The sequence below is a fragment of the Podarcis pityusensis genome (genome assembly GCF_964106645.2).
Source record: "Podarcis pityusensis genome assembly, chromosome: 14".
Classification (NCBI taxonomy): Eukaryota; Metazoa; Chordata; class Lepidosauria; order Squamata; family Lacertidae; genus Podarcis; species Podarcis pityusensis.
The window spans coordinates 30,137,857-30,155,480 of record NC_138039.1 but is presented as its reverse complement, the minus strand read 5'-3'; the positions used below and the strand labels follow the sequence as shown (position 1 = coordinate 30,155,480).

The window sequence follows — 17,624 nt, the reverse complement described above, 5'->3', positions numbered from 1 at the left end:
AGGCTTGACCTATCAGTGACCATTAGTCAAACCTGCAGTTTCAGATGCAATATACCCTTGGAAACCACATGGAATAGGATCTTTGTCTTCATCTGTTTTTAGGCTTCATAGTGAAGGCCTGTCTAAACAATACAGTTTTCAGAAGACATCTAAAGGAAGGCAGGGAGAAGCTGCTGAGGGTCTGCACAGGGCAGTGCTTGCCACAATAAAAACTCACTCCCAAGGTCAACCAAACCTCAGGGGCCTCATGGGGATCTCCAGATGTTATCCTAGATATCCTACAATGAGTTCGAAGTGACCCTGAGGGTCAAGTCCAATGTCCTGCAAGGCAGGAATATGCAGTTGTCCCATATGGGGATCGAACCTGCAACCTTGGCGTTATCACCACCACACTCTATCCAAGTGAGCTATCCAGTGCCCCATTGGAGAGTCTCAGTGATCAAGGTGGAGCTTGAAGGATCAGATGGTCTTTAAGGTGCTTTGGGCCCAAGTTGTTCAGGCCTTTGTGAATGAACCCAAGAACTGGCCTAGTAGCAAATAGGCAAGCAATGGAGCAGAGGAGTTACGTGATTGCCAATATCCTGCTCCTGTGAGCGACCTGGTCACTTTCATTCTGCCCTAGCTGCAGCTTCATTCCCATACAATGTGGGTTACAGCGTTCAAGTCTTGAGGTTACCAGCGCATGGAGCACTGTGGTCTGGCTTGTTGTGGTCCAGTGTGTTAAGCCTGCCTGCAAGGGGTGGCCGGATGGAGAAGCTCACTTGCTCTGCCTCAGCAACCCCAGTTGCCGTTCTCATTGCTCTCTGCCAATTGGAGAGCGGCAGTCTGAAGGATGGAGCCTTCTCTGCCAGGGGAACTTGAACTTTTGCAGGTACAGGAGGCAAGCAGGCAGAGCTAGTACGCTTGTTCCCAGAACTACAACTCTGCGCACCAACAGAATGCCTCAGGAGTGAGGATGGCCCTGGGTGGCTGGGTAGATAGGTTCAACTGCCAAATCAAAACCCCAGTCCACATAAAACTGAAACGCAGCTGTCCTTGGAAATGTCTGCTTCTCTAAATGTTGCAATGCCACTTTCAAGTGAAACAAGGGGGTGCAAAAAAGCACATGTTATGGGAAGGTGTGCACGGGAGAATATGCATGTTTGTGAAAATACCATGCATTATATTAGAGAATCATAGTCTTAAAATCACAGAATCGTAGAGTTGGAAGGGATTGCATCTAGTCCAACTCCCTGCGATGCAGGAATCTTTTGCCCAACGAATGCACCATAAAAATGCATGATATTGGGGTGAAAAAATGTGTGCATTGAGAATGCAGAGGGAAACGTATGCCTTTTCATTAAAAAAAAAATGTTACAAACTGATGAAGAAGAGTTGAATGGGAAAAAATGAGAAAGTGAGAGAAACCAACATGGGCAGATTTCCCCCTCCCTACTAAGGAGGGCTTTGTATGAGAACAGGACTCTGGGCGATGCTGGATGATCTGATCTGATGTAGTAACAGCTGCTTGGCTTGCTGTCCTCCTACTCACGGCTTCCCTGTCAGTGATAGCCACAGATAAGAACATGAGACAAGCCTTGCAGGATCAGGCCAATGACCCATCTAGCTCAGCATCCTGTTCTCCCGCTGGCTGACCTGATGCCTATGGTTAAGCCCATGGACAACCGCCCTCTGCCCACCTGGGATTCCCAGCAACCAGCATTCAGAGCCAATAACACCTCCAACAGTGGAGGTAGAACATTGCCATCTTGACTAATAGGTGGTGTCAGGATAGGAGGAGAAAGGGAGGGCTATGAGGGGGACCCCAGACATGGTCCTAGCCGCAAGCTTTGGATGTGCACTTGAAAGGAAAACCATCTTCAAATCAAGGTTGTAAATCACCAGTTGCTGTGGCTATTTAAGAATCAGCCCTGAAGGGATCCAGTTCTCCTTTCTCGGTCGCAACATCTGGGCAGGTGTGACGATCGGCTAAAAACTGTGGCCTAGTAACTTGCGTAGGTTATTGGCGTGGATATTTGGCTGATGAATGCTGCTGATACATCCTCTTTAACGCATGAAGCCCTCCTTAAAAGTGCACTTTTTCCCACACCAACCTCTCCACTTCCAGATGAGCTCCTGCTTAGACAGCTAGATCTTGCAATAATACTTCAGCACTTCTGAAAGATGTTCCAGTGAGTTTCTAAGGGGACAGGAAGGGAGTTTTGCGGAGCGGGGACATCAGCAGAAACCCATTTCCCACAAACGATTTGCCTCTCGATTTTGCTGAGAAGCCCAAGTTGTTGTGCTCTGCCAGACACCCATTTTTATTCTTCTTTTTTAATCTTCAGCTCTTGATCCTTTATACCCCACCCTTCACTGGAATCAACACCTCCACCTGAGAATGCTGCAATGTTTTGGCAGTGATCTGTTGTATGCATTTGTTTTTGTTGAGAGTTATGTGCCTGGGGCTCTTTTCCTGTACTCCTTTGGGATTGCATGTGTGCAAGGCAGAGCAAACGTGTGTGTGTGTGCGTGTGTGTGTGTGTGCACATTGAGTTGAGCTGAACAATCCAAAAGCATGAGTTCCCACAATGAAGCATCTTCCTGCCAATAATTTCATGGTGGAGGCAAGCTGAAGCTTCTTGAAGTCCCTGGAGCTGGAGTGAAATATGCAGGTGTTATTTATATGCAAAATCCCCGCCATAATGCAAGATTGTTTACTGCAAGAATCCAATAGAATCTGCACTGTGTGTCTACACATGGAGGCACCCAGAGTAGAGAACAAGGTTTTTTTAAAAAATCGTTTTATTTTAACTTGCATCCCACCTGATTTTCAGAAGAAACTCAAGGCATCTAACAAATCCAGACATCATAACAATATTAATATATATATTGCAATCCCTGCTTCCAAACCCTGTCATAACATCAAAGAATCAACTTTAAAAAACAAAGCCAAAACTATAGTACCAATTCCAAAAAGGGCAATCGGGATTAAAACATAGGAACAGAAAATGAAAAACCCTTGCCTTGACTAGTTGCCTAAAATACTATATTGGTGGGTCCTCCTGATATACCTGGGTTGGCACAGGGTGTGAGAAAAAAGGGGTCTTACTGTGAAAGGTTTTGCCGTCACAGCAGCTGTTTCTCCAGGTTTTGCCAACCTGGTGCCCTCCAGATGTTTTGGACTAGAGCTCCGATCAGCCCCAGGCAGCACATAAACCAATCTTTGCCAGGCCTGGGGCATTTCCAAGTGGCCTTTTTATCTGCTCTGATTTGTTTTTGGGGAGAATAGAAAACAATGGCTGTATAGCAAGCACACATCCTGATTTGTTTGCACAGAGATTAGATGACATTGCATCAATGAAGGTGTTGCCCCACACTTTCTGGTAACTTTCCTTATCGCAGAAAAAAATCCAGTCTTTGGAGGGAAGCAAATTCATTGTGCAAGACCTCCCATTCAGCTGTAATTGTGCAACCTGAAGTTGCTGGTATGTGATTGAATCTTGCTTGAAAATTGGGACTGTCTTGAAGTGCCCCTTGTTGCTTTCTAGCTGCTAAGGGAAGATTGTGTGTGTAGGGGGGGGACACCCTCTTTTAAAATGGTTTACTATATCAGCCATGGGCATGGCGTTGCCATTCAGGTCTGTAATGCAAAAAAGGGAAAAATCATTTTTCAAGCCCAGGTTTATGATTTCACTTCCTATAAACACTCCTTTTCCAAAGGCTTTGAAGTTTACATTTTGGAGTTTTTTTGGGGGGGTATTCCTCCCTGCCTATGAGGGTGCCTTGCTTTGATTGTTGGCTCTCTGTTTATGCCAGGGTTTCGCAAACTTGGATCTTCAGGCTTTGGACTGCAGCTTCAAACTTTGGACTGCAACTCCCATCATCCCTAGCAAGCAGGAACAGTGGTCAGGGATGATAGGAGTTGTAGTCCCAAAACAGAGTGAGGAAAAGTTGGAAGTGAGATGCTGTGTTCTAGAGGAACCATGTTCTGGTCCTTAGGCACCATGTCGTAGGGGCCATGGGGGCTTCGGCCCCCACAATAAAGTATTTGAGGGGGCTGGGCCTTTGGGGGTGAAGTCAGACTGTTCGAAGGTTACAGCGCCTGCTGTGGTTGTGGAGACCGATGCAGGAGAGACATGTTTAGTTTCAGCTGGGGCAGACAAAGGCATCCAGTTGTGCTGCTACAGAGGTACTACGGTGTTTCTTCTCTCTGCGCTCCTCCCATCATTCCTTCTCTGGTCACTGCTATGGATACACAACCTGACTGTCTCTCTTGTCTGCAACCACAGGGTGAGGTTGATGTTGCCAACCTTCCTCTCACATTTGCATCCTGTTTAACGGGCCTGGTCTCCGAAGCGGGCTCCCCGTAGAGCACATCCTTGCAGAACATCTCTTTAGTTTTTAAAGGAATTATTAAAAAATCTAACTAACTTGGGTTTAAGTGAGGAGGGATATTCAGCTCCTTAGAGCGCAGGTGAGGCACTCTCTGTATCCAGGTCTTGAGACTCTCCTCAGACTATATTCCTTACCAGCCCTCTGCCCACTTTCACTTCTGGTCCATGGTGCCCAGTTGTCCACATGGGAATGTGCCACACAGGCTTGGAAAACCAGCCCCGCTTTAAGAGGAAAGGCAGGAAGGATGCAAATGTCAAGAACATTGTGGAATCCCAGCCCTAAAATCTTCCAGGTGCCCCCTGCCTCCGAAAAAGATTCTTTCCTCTCTGCACCCTGCAACCTCTGCTCCATTACACAATAAAAATTGCCATGTAAGGAATGTTGGCTCTGTTTTCACCCCCTCCTCTACTTTCACGCCTCTCCCTCTGCTCTTGAAATCTGACCCGATTCCATTGCACGTGGTGGTAACTTTATTGGCCTGTATTGGAGTCCTCCTTTTCTTTTTCACCCAAAAGATTTTGCAGATTTCATTGTCTCTCTTCCTTCAGCCAACCCCTTAGCTAGGGTCTCTGGGGGTCTTCCCACCCTTCCCCCAGTCTCTTTCCCCCCTTCAAATCAGTTTTATGGGACCCTTTCCCCCCCCCCCCGCTCCCTGATTTTTTGTCATGCAAACAAGCCTGTGATAATCGCCCTATTCTTTGGCAAAGGTCTTCAGCTCAATGATTAGCAGTTCAAAGGCTCAGAAGCTTAATGGCCTGTCAGGGCCGGCCCACAAACCCCATTCATTCCTGCTCTGGTCATTGGCAGGACCGGCCTGCCTCCTGTGGGTCCCTTTCAGCCCTGCCATGCCTATGGAGGGGCACTGTTCAAAGCAGGCATCAATCACCACCAGGGCAGGAGGGCTGGGGCAAGGGAGGCTCCAGGCAACAGTAGCTAGTGCATAGGGAAGAGGTTGTCTCCCTCTCATATAATAAGCAGCAGTTGGAACAGCTCAGTCGGTAGAGCATGAGGCTCTTAACCACAGGGTTGTGAGTTTGAGCCCCATCTTGGGCAAAAGGTTCCTGCATTGCAGGGAGTTGGACTAGATCAGGCATCCCCAACCTTCGGCCCTTCCACATGTTTTGGACTACAATTCCCATCATCCCTGACCACTGGTCCTGTTAGCTAGGGATCATGGGAGTTGTAGGCCAAAACATCTGGAGGGCCACAGGTTGGGGATGCCTGGACTAGATGAGTCTTGGGCTTCCTTTCAATTCTATGAATTCTTTAGGGGAAGCCATGGCTGCTTAAAAGGCTGCTTTAAATGTATGGTGTGGATGGCCTGATGTTCTCTGCCTTTTGTATGCCTTGCAACCTGTTCTCACAGCCTCTGGGATGACCTGGGTGCAACAGCTCCTCTCCCCACTTGTGATTCTCAGCAACTGGTATTCACACTCCCAAACTTGGAAAAATATACGCCAACCTTGGAGCTGATGTATGTATTTTGGACCAATTAATGCATTATGGCAGACACTGTCGTGGACTAAAGTTCACTTCATTGGCAGATCAGCACATGGGTTTATCTTGCGCATGACAAGCAGTGAGGTTAGAGCAGTGATGGTCAAACTTGGCCCTCCAGCTGTTTTGGGACTACAACTCCCATCATCCTGTTAGCTCGGGATGATGGGAGTTGTAGTCCCAAAACAGCTGGTGGGCCAAGTTTGGCAATCACTGGGTTAGAAGGCAATGAAATGCAAGAGAAATATGCAGGCTACCATGCTAAAGCTTAGAGCTGCCTTCCCCACCTGCTGCACGTCAGATGCTTTGGACTACAACTCCCCCAAGCATCAGGCAGCATAGTTCCATCGGCAGAGCATGAGACCCTTAATCTCAGGGTTGTGGGTTCAAGCCCCACGGGTGAAAGATTCCTGCATTGCGGCGGGTTGGAGTAGATGACCCTTACGGTCCCTTCCAACTATACAATTATGTGATTCTATCTGTGGGGCACCAGCTTGGGGAAGCCTATCTTCGATGTGTGTAATGGTTACGTGGCCGTTTGAAAAGCAAACACAAACATCCCGGGATTAAAGCCTGCAGCAACATCCTGCATTTATTTATCCTCTGTGCCCGTGCGGACTCAGACCGTGCATACAGCCAGATAATACTGGATTTGCTTTTGCGCAGACTGTGGCACAGGGCAGCCTCTCGTTTGGCTCACCCGCCACCTGCCCCCCACTGCACCCCCAAGTCCTGTGGTTCAGTTTTTCCTTCTCCCTGAGTATTTGGAGCCAGCGAGGCCTGCTCCTGTGCTAAGTCATCCGTGGCCGAAACGCAGATGTATTGTGAGTTGATGGAAAATGGATTATGTGAAATTGAACAAACAGGGTTTTCTTGGCTTCGGATCAAATCCGTTTGTCCAGAGCTGCGCCAAAGCTGCTGGCTGTACGGAGCGTGTTGCCCTGAGGGTGGGTGGAGAGGAGGGGAGGAGATGGAGTTACGGCAAGCAGGCATTAGCCCTGCCCAGATTCCAGATGGGAGACTGGGGGAGCGGTGGGAAGACAAGGAAGACAGGATCCTCACAATCTAGACTGCACCGATTCACTAGCCAGAGATGGCTGTGCTCTGCCTCCACAGCCAGAGACAGTACAGTGGTACCTTGGGTTACAGATGCTACAGGTTACAGACTCTGCTAACCCAGAAATAGTACCTCGGGTTAAGAACTTTGCTTCAGGATGAGAACAGAAATCGCACGGCGGCAGTAGGAGGCCCCATTAGCTAAAGTGGTACCTCAAGTTAAGAACACTTTCAGGTTAAGAACGGACCCCCGGAACTAATTAAGTTCCTAACCCGAGGTACCACTGTAAATGCTTCTGAATACCAGTTGCTGGAAGCCACAGGCAGGGAGAGTCCTCTGGTCCTGCTTGTGTTGTTCCCACAGGCATCTGATTGGCCACAGTGAGAACAGGATGCTACACTAGATAGGCCATTGGCCTGATCCAGCAGGGTTCTTGACTCAGAGCAATTGGGGGCAGCTGCAGTGGCCAGTGTTAGAAACTCAGATATTTAAGCCAGGCGCCAAATAGCTCCTTCAACCAAGATTATAGTCACCCAAACTGAACGTCTAGTTGCCATTTGGGGGCAAGGCTGCCCAAAAGTCTTGTTTTTCAATCACGACTGTGATTGATTCTGTTCAGATGGCAGCGTTGAGCTAGGTTAAGAAAGTTGAGAACGTAAAAGAAGAAAAGTCACTTGATCCAGGGACAGTCCACATCTATATAGGCCTGTTCCTACCGCTTTCTTAATGGTGACATGGACCATTCATAAAATGTAATAATATTTTTCACAACTGTGAGCCGGGCAGGTGGGTAAGTGAAGACATGTGATGACAATTCACTATAACATTGTTCTCAGGCTGCACAGAAAAAGCATTTGGGTTCCTGAAATTCATTCTGACTGTGCAGGTAAAATACAACTGATAGAATTTCACAGGATGTGGTATTCATGATCCCCAGGCATTTATCTCTAGATGGTGGAGATGACAGGCATCAAGAGGATAAGGGAATGGTTTATGGAGACTCCCAAGGGTCAGCCTGGGAGGAGGTAGTTACGTCACAAGGCTGAGGTTCCTCACTCCTGCAGTAATCCTTACAACAATCCTTGGACTGTAAGCTGGTTGGGGCAGGGACCTCCCCTTTTATACTATGTATGTCCTACACAGGTCCTTAAATTCTGCTGCAAGGATGATTGAGATAATGTGAGCTGTGTGCTTTGTACACCTACAATCCTGCCCAGCTGGGGATTTCGGAGCAGAGAATTCTGGATTTACACCTCTGGCTCTCGGCTAAGATAAATATCACCACCTCTCACACCACTATCCAGCCTGGATTTCCCTTGTGGTATTGTGGGGTGTCAGCATAGTTGCTGTAATAGATTTCTCCTCTGCTGTTTTGTGCTACTCGTTCCACATGTCTCCCTCCCTCTGCGCGCGCGCGCGCGCACACACACACACACACACACACACACAGAGCAAATTGAGGGATCTTGACTCCTCTGCACTAGCGGGCCAAGGGGGTTGAGTCACGCTGGTGTTTTGCAATCTGAAGGCATTGGCACTGAGCAGAGGTGCTGAAGGCGGCCCTTTGTCAACCAATTAGGGTGGCCAACCAGCTGCAGCAGAGGTTGAGTGGCCCAGCGATTCTCAACTCTCAGTAAAAGCCTTTATCTCCTTCAAGCAGGAGAGAGGAGATGAGTGAGGAGGGGCTGCTTCCAGCTCTCAGATCAGGTGCATTAATGAGAGTTCGTTCAGGGGGGGGCAGGGAGAGGGTTTGATGACACAGACCCGTCCAATATCCTGGAGAACCACTGCTGGTCAATGTAGACACAGAACTGAACTAGCTGGACCAATGACCTGATTCAGTATTTTAGACAGCTCCTGACGCTCCAGGGAGAAGTTTCTCTTGTTGAGGAAAGAGCACACAGGACTGACTCCTGGAATTTATACCAGGCTTGGCCAATCAGGCAGCTTCATGCTGCCTGTCAGTTACAGGAGCAGATGCCCGTTATTCCGTTCTACAGCTGAAGGGGCTGCTTCTAAGATGACCTGCTTATTGAGTCTTCATCCTGGTTCGTAGGGAGATTAGATGACATTGGCTGTTCAGTGAGCACACATTCTGATCTGCTTGTGGAGAAGTTAGACAACTTTGCATCAAAGCAAGGGTCACCCCGCACTTTTCCAATGTGTTGTCCTGTTGCTTTTTCTTATTCCACACTTTTCAGAGCATTCCCCTGTCACTGTCCAATAAGCAAAAAGTAAGTGTGTGTGTGTGTTTAAAGTGGATTTGTTGTGTTAGGTTGACACGAGTGCTTCAATTCACTTTAAAAACACAAACCTAAAGTTCTAGTCTGTGTTTGAATCTGTCCTGCAAAATAGTGACAGTCTGAGAGGTTGGGGAAAAGTATGGCTTTTGCATTTGTTCTTTTTCTTCTCTCTCTCTCTCTCTCTCTCTCTCTCTCTCTCTCTCTCTCTCTCTAATACACACACGTCTTATTGAAAGTTTATGTATGACACCTGGCTTTGGAAATTTGGCCTTATATGGAGACGTGTATGTGAAACAACACATCAAGCTGTTTTTCCCAGAACTTAAAACTACATAAAACCTTTAGGAAAACATCTCCCCCTACCGGCCTCGAACAGTTTCTTCTCTCTCTTTCCCCTGCCTAAAACTTCTCAAAATCTCTCTGTGTTTTAAAGGTGTCTGCCTTGTTTCCTTTCCCCCACAGTGACGTCTCAGTGCAAAATCATGAAGTGCAATTCTGAGTTCTTGGCGGCCACGTCGGGGCCCCACCACGTGGGGGCAGAGGACACCCCCGAGTTCTGCACGGCCCTCCGAGCCTACGCTCACTGCACTCACCGCACCGCCCGCACCTGCCGCGGAGACCTGGCTTACCACTCCGCCGTCCACGGCATCGACGACCTGATGGCCCAGCACAACTGCTCCAAAGACGGCCCCACTTCCCAGCCGCGGGTCCGCCCTCTGCCCCGAGGCGACAGCCAGGAGCGCTCAGACAGCCCGGAAATCTGCCATTATGAGAAGAGCTTCCACAAACACTCTCCTCCTCCCAACTATACGCACTGTGGGCTGTTTGGAGACCCCCACCTGAGGACTTTTTCTGACAGTTTCCAGACTTGCATAGTCCAAGGGGCATGGCCGCTCATAAACAACAACTACCTGAATGTGCAGGTCACCAACACACCTGTCTTACCCGGTTCCACAGCGACAGCTACTAGCAAGGTAAAGGCATGACCTATTCAGTGCCTGTTATTTCAAGATGACGATGCCTCACAGCAGCTTTGCTGAGAATTCCCACTTCTGTGTCTCACATAGCTGAATAAAGTAGGCACATCTCTAGGTCCACATTCACGCCGTATGTTTGAAATTTCCCCAGGTGCCAGGTGCATTTTGCAATTGGCATGGGTCCAGAAGAGCTTATTTCTTGCATTGATATCCCACCTTTTTCTCCAAGGAGTACATGGTTTACCCCCTCCCCAATTAATACCTACAACAGCCCTATGAGGTAGGTTAAGAGGCTGTGACTGACCCAAGGTCACCCAGTGAGTGGGGTTTGAACCCTGATCTCCCAGGTCCTAGTCAGACACTCTAACCACTACACCACACTGGCTTCCTAGAGTATTTCTGCTATGCGGCAGCTCTATAAATTAAGTAGGTAAAAAAATACAGGGAAAGCAAAATGACACTTAGAGAAGGATCCAAAATATTTCCCTTGAATTTGATTTATTCTAGATTGTTGTATTCAATGTTTTAATATATTGTAAACCACTTGGAGATTATTTTTTTCAAACGTAAAGCAGATTAGAAATGAAATGAATAATAATAGTAATTTTTTTAAATTCCACAGGGGAAAAAATGCTTCCTAGGCATTCCATTGTTCAACCTAGATTTAAGGTGCCATTTGGCAATTAGGTTATGTATCTGAGTTTCTAACGCTGGTCACACCATGTATTTAAAGCACTGGGATATCACTTTATCCCTGCAAGGGATTCTGGGAGCTGTGGTTTGTTAAAGGTGCTGAGAGCTGTTCTCTCCCCTCCCCTGCCGAGCTACAATTCCTAGAGTGGATTAACAATCAATCCCCTTTCCCCAGGGAGTTCTGGGACTACAGGTCCCATCATCCCCAGCCATTGGCCATGCTGGCTGGGACTGGTGGGCAAGTTAGCCACCCCTCCACTGAAGGGACAGAAGTGTATGAGTGACTATGGTTGGATCAATGAGCTCTTACCAATCTCAGTAACTCTCCCTTTTCATACCATCTCTCTCCCCACCCTCCAACCTTTCTTCCCTATTTAGCTCACCATAATTTTCAAGAGCTTCCAAGAATGCGTGGAGCAGAAAGTCTACCAGGCCGAAACAGATGAACTCCCAGCGGCCTTTGCCGATGGCTCCAAGAACGGTGGTGACAAGCATGGCGCCAACAGCCTGAAGATCACTGAGAAGGTGTCCGGCCAACACATTGAGATCCAAGCCAAGTATATTGGCACTACCATTGTGGTGAGGCAGGTGGGCCGCTACCTCACCTTTGCTGTGAGGATGCCCGAAGAGGTGGTGAAAGCGGTTGAAGACGGAGACAACCAGGGCCTCTACCTCTGTCTCTGGGGTTGCCCGCTTAACCAGCAGATAGACTTCCAGGCCTTCCGTTCGACCGCGCAGACCACAGAGAACCGGGCTCGCCAGAAAGGGGCCAGCTCTCCGTCTCCGCCAGAGCATTTCACCTATGAGACAGCCACAGCAAAGTGCCGGGAGAAGCTTCCGGTGGAGGACTTATACTTCCAGTCCTGTGTCTTCGACCTCTTGACAACGGGCGACGTCAACTTTACCCTTGCTGCTTACTATGCCTTTGAAGACGTCAAAATGCTGCACTCCAACAAAGACAAATTGCACCTCTACGAACGGACACGAGACTTGGAGACAGGCAATACGGCCCCCTTGGAGCCTCCCACACTTCTCCTTTTTCTGGGGGTGTTGGCATGCTTGAGCCAGTGGACAGCTGTTTTCCTATAGGCCGTCATCTGTGGCAGACCTCCTGAGTCGGGGAAAACAAGAGAACAATTGTACTGGGTAACTAAGAGGCTGAGCCAGCTGAGAGCGAAGAGTTTTAGTGACTGCTTTTTCTCCAGGGGGGAAAACCCCCAGAAAAAAGCAATTGATCGAATAGGTTTGAACCTGCTTTCCAAGTGAAGGCCTCCTTTTATGTTAAAGAGTTCTGAACTTGTGGTTGACCCCTGCTCTTGTTCCCTTCCTCCTCTGATAGGAAAGGATAATGGGAGGCTTCTCACTGTCCCCCCACCCCGATCCCTCCATGTTTGCTGTACTACAAATGGTTGTGGTGATTGTGACATTGGCGTTTGTGTAAAAGTCAAAGTAGGCTGCTGCTTTTTTTTAGACAGGCAGTGGCAAGTTGCCAGTTCCAGAAATGAACTGCAGGATCATGACTGAACAGAGGTGAAAGAAAGAAAGATCCGTTCAAAGGGTTATGTGCGAGCAGAGCTTAGTCAGGCATGGGCAGCAGAAGAGTCGTGTTCTCTCCCCCACAGCTGGCTTCTAGTTCAATGCACCTGCTTTTCCCGGGGTGTGCCGAACGCTCTTGGCAAACTGGCTCTCGCGTGCTCACACCCTCACACATGTGAGACTTGCCATTGCACGTGCAAATAGCTGTGGGTGCACACCCAGTTTCTGTGATCTTGTTTGTGTGCAGCTGCTGGCAGCTGCATTTGCACAGGTGGGTGGGGAAAAGGATGAGCATTAAGCCTTCGCCTCCTCTGGCCCCAGAAGGATGGTGTACAGGAGACCCAGTCTCTAAGAACGTGCTTCTTCCCACCTTCTCAGCATCCAGCAATGGGGGAACTTTAAGGGGATGATAGTCCCTTTTAACGGAAAGAACTGAATTCCAATAGGGAAGGCATTGTGGGACGATGCTGTGCTTTTTGAGGTGGATCCAGCGTTACCTTTGTAGAAGGCCTTCCCTACAGCTCAGATCTTTGTTTTTCTTCAAGGATTGCTGTCTATTTGCTAATTCCTCTTTCCTCCTATCCTCCTCTGGTGCTTTCAGAGGGGTAAAACAAGGCCAGTATTTCAGTGGCCCAAAGTGCCACTTCCTTTTTGGTACAACCAAGGCTACCGTGGTGTCCAAGAAATGGGCATCAAGAACTTGCTTCCTTTCAAAGTCCTTTGCTTAGGTGACCCAAAATCCTCCTTCGGGTTTTTGTGCTGTAGAGAACAAATCACACCAAACCATCGGGAGCCCTGGGGAGAAGCTTCAGAGTTCCAAAAAGACGTGCTTGTTTTCCCTACACTCCAGTTTGATTCCCAAGCCTATGTTTGAAGATTGCAGTTGCCCCCTGAAATCCTCTTTTATGCATGAACCACAGGTGTGGTGATCAGATGATCCATCCTTCCTGCTGAAGAGAAGCCCTCTGAGGAGGCTACCTGCTGGATCTCTGCATTCCTGCTCTGGGTTTGCAGAAATTCAGGAAGTAGATTCCTTAGAAAATGAGTAAAGTCTTCCCATTGCTCACTTTAAACTAGTGCTGTGCTGATATCAGTCCTCCAGTTTGCTTTCTTTGTTTTCTTCCCCTGCTAAAGGTGCTTCAGTTTTTATACCTCATTCTCAGGGTGCTTCAGTAGTGCGTGTGTGCAAGGTTTGGGACTTTTGGTTGCAAAGTGGCCAAGAGTAGTCTTTGTTTTATTTCCAGTAATATTCTCCAGCCTTTCTGCAGCCTCCCCAGCTGCCTGGGCTTCCTGATCTGAAAAAAGCCCAAGGGAGGAGTTGCCTTGTGATGTCTTCCCCTGAGCTTTGATTGACAATGCAGGCACCCAGGAAGGCTGCAGAGCACAGACCACCGGTGAGATGATTTGTGGAATGAAAGAAAGGTCACTCACAAGCACCCTTAACCACCTCCAAAGTAAGGGAAGCCCAACAAAAACCCCTGCACTCAACCCATGAGAATTTAATCAGAAGTATTTCTTCCCTGTGATAATTTTTGATTCCCCCCCCCCCTTCTCATTAATTGGTAGAAAAGGGTCAAATAAAATGCAGGAATGTTTTTTTTTTTCTGCACAGCACTATTCAAAATATTGACCTTTTCAGGTTTGAGAGCAAACCATACCTCTATTTTAATTTGGGTTTTTTGGGGGGCAGGGAAAGTAAGCCTCAGTATTTTGGAAAAGTCTTAAACAGTTTGGCATGCCTGTTCTCCTTTGTGTCTCATCACCTTGTCTTCCTGCATAGAAGTTTCCAAGCCAGGGAGTGTCTAGGAAAACTCTTACTGACCCTGGATAGAGATTCCAGGCAAATGGCATCTTCAGCTTGGATCCCCTGCCCCCGACTCTCTTTGGCAGCTCACAGTGTGACATTTCAAGCCTCTTCCACTTTTCCCATCCTCACTTAGGGCCACATTGTACATGTCAAATGCAATCTGTGCACCAGCCGTGCCAGTTTTGTGGTGGAAGTTTCCAGATGTGTCCAGCCAGCAGGTCAACCACGGAAGACAAGCTTGAGGTGCTCCTTGGACCATCCCAAAGCCCAGAAGATGCACACCCATCGACATTGTTCCACAGTGACTGCACACCTGTGTATTTCATTATTTGTACACGCAGTCACTTGCATATATGCAAAATGTCACATGTGGCAACCTTCGTGTGGGTGTTGTGCTGTTTCCTATACAGAAGCTCTTTCTCTGTGGGAAAGAGATGGAGCTCATAACCCCAAATTCTTTCATTTGTTTGCTACAGCATCTCCTCTGCCCCAAGGAGACCCCTGTAGTGGACCAGAGGACTAAGCTATCAAAGAGCAACATCTTTGAGGAACCAGCTCACATGGAAGGTGCTACCCCCATAATACTTGGTGATCGGTTGAAATTTGCCCAGCAGTCAAACTTCCACCCACCAGCATCTCTGCTGCCCACACTGAAAAAGCAGCAGAGGAACACAATTTAGTAGCCATTTGATGTATAGGATTGTGTCTTCTAATATATAGAGTGCCCTCACATTGGTGACTGTACAGGGGTGTAGTTTTCTTTTCCTTCCTGAACGGTTTAAAGAAAAATACATGTTGACTGTTTCATTCTATGGTTTGTTCACCGATGGCCCTTTCCTCCTCCTTTCATCATTGATCTTGAAATTGGGAGCTCTCAACTTGAGCTGTGAAGTGTGCAAACTCGGGAGTCATGTGGAAGGAACGAGGAGATTGGGAGATGCTAAGGCTGAAAAGTGGGACTTGGCCTTCATGTACTCTAGAAGTGCTCACTGTAGCCAGAGGGGCTACAAAGTATTGCCCCTCCAGATGTTTCTGGACTTCAAGTCCCATCAGCCTGCAAGCCGTTATGGTCAACTGTCAGGGCTGATGGGAGTTGGAGTCCCAACAATCTCTGGAGGGCCACAGCTTCTCTGTCCTTGGTGTGCAAGTTGAGCTCACCACCTTGGTGGTTCATTCTAATCCACCGGCAACTCGCAACAGCTAATGCTGCTTGTGTTTCAAAATTGTGGGTGCTACTCAGAGTAGACTCAATGAAATTCATAGACCCAAGTTGGCCATGTCCATTAATTTCAACAGGCATACTCTGAGTAGGAGCAATATTGGAGACGAGGCTCATAAGCTTCATTTCACCATATTTAGTTCAAAATTGTCTTCCTTGGAAAAATGGAGGCCACGTTCACACCATACATTTAAAGCACTGTGATGACCATGTTAAAACAGTTGTGGCTTCCCCCAAAGAATCCCAGAAGCCATATTTTGTTAAGGGTTCTCAGAGTTGTTAGGAGACCTCAACACACATTCCCTCACAGAGCTACAGTTCCCAGAGTTCCCTGGGAAGAGGGATTGATTGGTTTAACAATCTGAGAATGGTAGCTCTGGTAGGGAGTTAGGGTGTCTCCTCATACCTCTCAACAGACCACAGCTCCCCAAATTCTTGGGGTTAAGCCATGACTGACCAAAGTGGTACCATAGTGCTTTAAATGTATATGGCCTTTGTAAGGTCTTCAAATTAGGTAGCGATGGCCCTTCTTCATTGCCACTGCAGTTCCTCCTCCTCCTCCTCTCCAGTTGACCTCACAGTCCAAAAAGTTCAACAAGGTTTTCCAACTATAGGAATATCTCTAATGTTAAAAAATATTTTTTTAAGCACTTTATTTTGGTTTACATTATAGGGCTCATTCTGGCTTGCAGAAGCCGATAAAAACCCAATGGATTTTTAAAAAAACAAAAACACAAGGGTGGGGGGGAGACACAATTCCAGCCTCAATGACCCTTTTCCTTCCCAGCTTCTTTTGTGTTTGTGTGTAGAATTTTGTCTGTAAATACTGTAAATTATTTATTGATGAAAAGTGCAAGTAAAACATTTTCTTCCCAACCATATGGACAGTGAATTCCTTTCTTGTGATGCAGTTTTTTGTAGGAGTGAGAAAAGTCACAAACCATGTGCCTTCCTTTCCTTTTCATTAACTGCTTAGCCTAACTTCCCCCAACCCAGTGGTCTTTGGATGTTTTGTGCTACTGCTCCCATCAGCCCCAGGCAGTGTGTACTTACTAGCTGGTCTGTGCAGATCAACAAACATACACTTTTTCCCACAAGCGTGTATATGTAGAGGCAGCTTGTACCTGTGTTCTGTGTGAATCAGCTTACTGAAACTTCCAGCTAAATTATTAAGGAACTAACATTGATTCCTCCCCGCCACCCCTTTGTACGAAACAAAACCACCCCATAGCTCTTCCTTTTGAGTGAGTTTTTAGAGTTGCGGCCGTCAAATTTCTAGAACTTTTGCCAAGTATGTTTCAGCTGACGTGTGATCTAGGAACTGTAAAAATACAAGGGCCCCTGTTGGCTCAAGCCAGCAGCCCCTTCAGTCCATCGTCTTCTTACAGTGATCAGCCCCAGATGCCTCTGGGAATCCCTGAAGGAAGGCATGAACACAACAGTGCTCTGCCCACTTACAATTCCTGGCAACTGGTGTGCAGAGGCCTGCCACCTCCGATAAACATCCACAAACTTCAGAATTCCAGAAAACTTAACGGGCTTTACTTATGTATGTTCTGGGTTTCTAGAGAAATGTGTCCATTGTATACCTTTGGAGATCTATCACAAGAATAAGACGACCAAACTTCTAGATAGAGCATTTATGGAACTAAAAGGGTGCGATCCACACTAATAATAACTACGCAGGGGTTTAATACCTCCCACAGACCCAACAGGTTTCAGATGAACTCTCCCTCCTTGAATACCCCCCTTCTCTTCCAGTTCTGGGCCTCCTTGCGAAACCAGACTGCTCGCCCTTGCCAAGACTCTTGGAATAAATGGCTGAGTCAGTGTTTCCATTATAAAATCTGTCTCTATGGGGAACACGTCTCAGCTGTGAAATTTCACTCCTGGTTCCAGTGCTTACAGGTGTGGAAAATCCTTTGTTAGGCTCTCTCCTCCTGTCCTCTCGCCATGAATGACCTGCTGCATGAAAATGCTTTTATTTCTGCTCTTACTCAACTCTGAGGAATCCCAGGGTGTAAGGCAGAGCCCCAGCGGAGGAAGCTTCACGGAAGACGGGAAGCAGCCAGGCAAGTTAAGCACCTGTGAGAGTTGAGCAACAGGGCAAGGCCAGTAAATCCCTTTTGGTCTCAACAAAGCCAGGTTTCCAAGAAAACAAGCCCAACCAACAACCAAACAAAACTGTTTCTGAAGGCAGGAAGCCAGTTAGTTGGGG

The 17,624-nt window shown here is 47.6% G+C and overlaps 1 protein-coding gene across 1 annotated transcript in view; it reads left to right on the top strand.

Moving 5' to 3' along the window:
* Nucleotides 1-16,282, top strand: part of RGMA (repulsive guidance molecule BMP co-receptor a) — a 35,632-nt gene extending 19,350 nt beyond the window's left edge. Inside the window, exons 3-4 of the mRNA XM_080982221.1 lie at nucleotides 9,637-10,148; nucleotides 11,223-16,282. Of these exons, the coding sequence (XP_080838347.1) occupies nucleotides 9,637-10,148; nucleotides 11,223-11,933 (1,223 nt within the window). The 3' untranslated portion in view covers nucleotides 11,934-16,282. The remainder of the gene's footprint in view (nucleotides 1-9,636; nucleotides 10,149-11,222) is intronic.
* The last annotated feature ends 1,342 nt before the right edge of the window (nucleotides 16,283-17,624 follow it).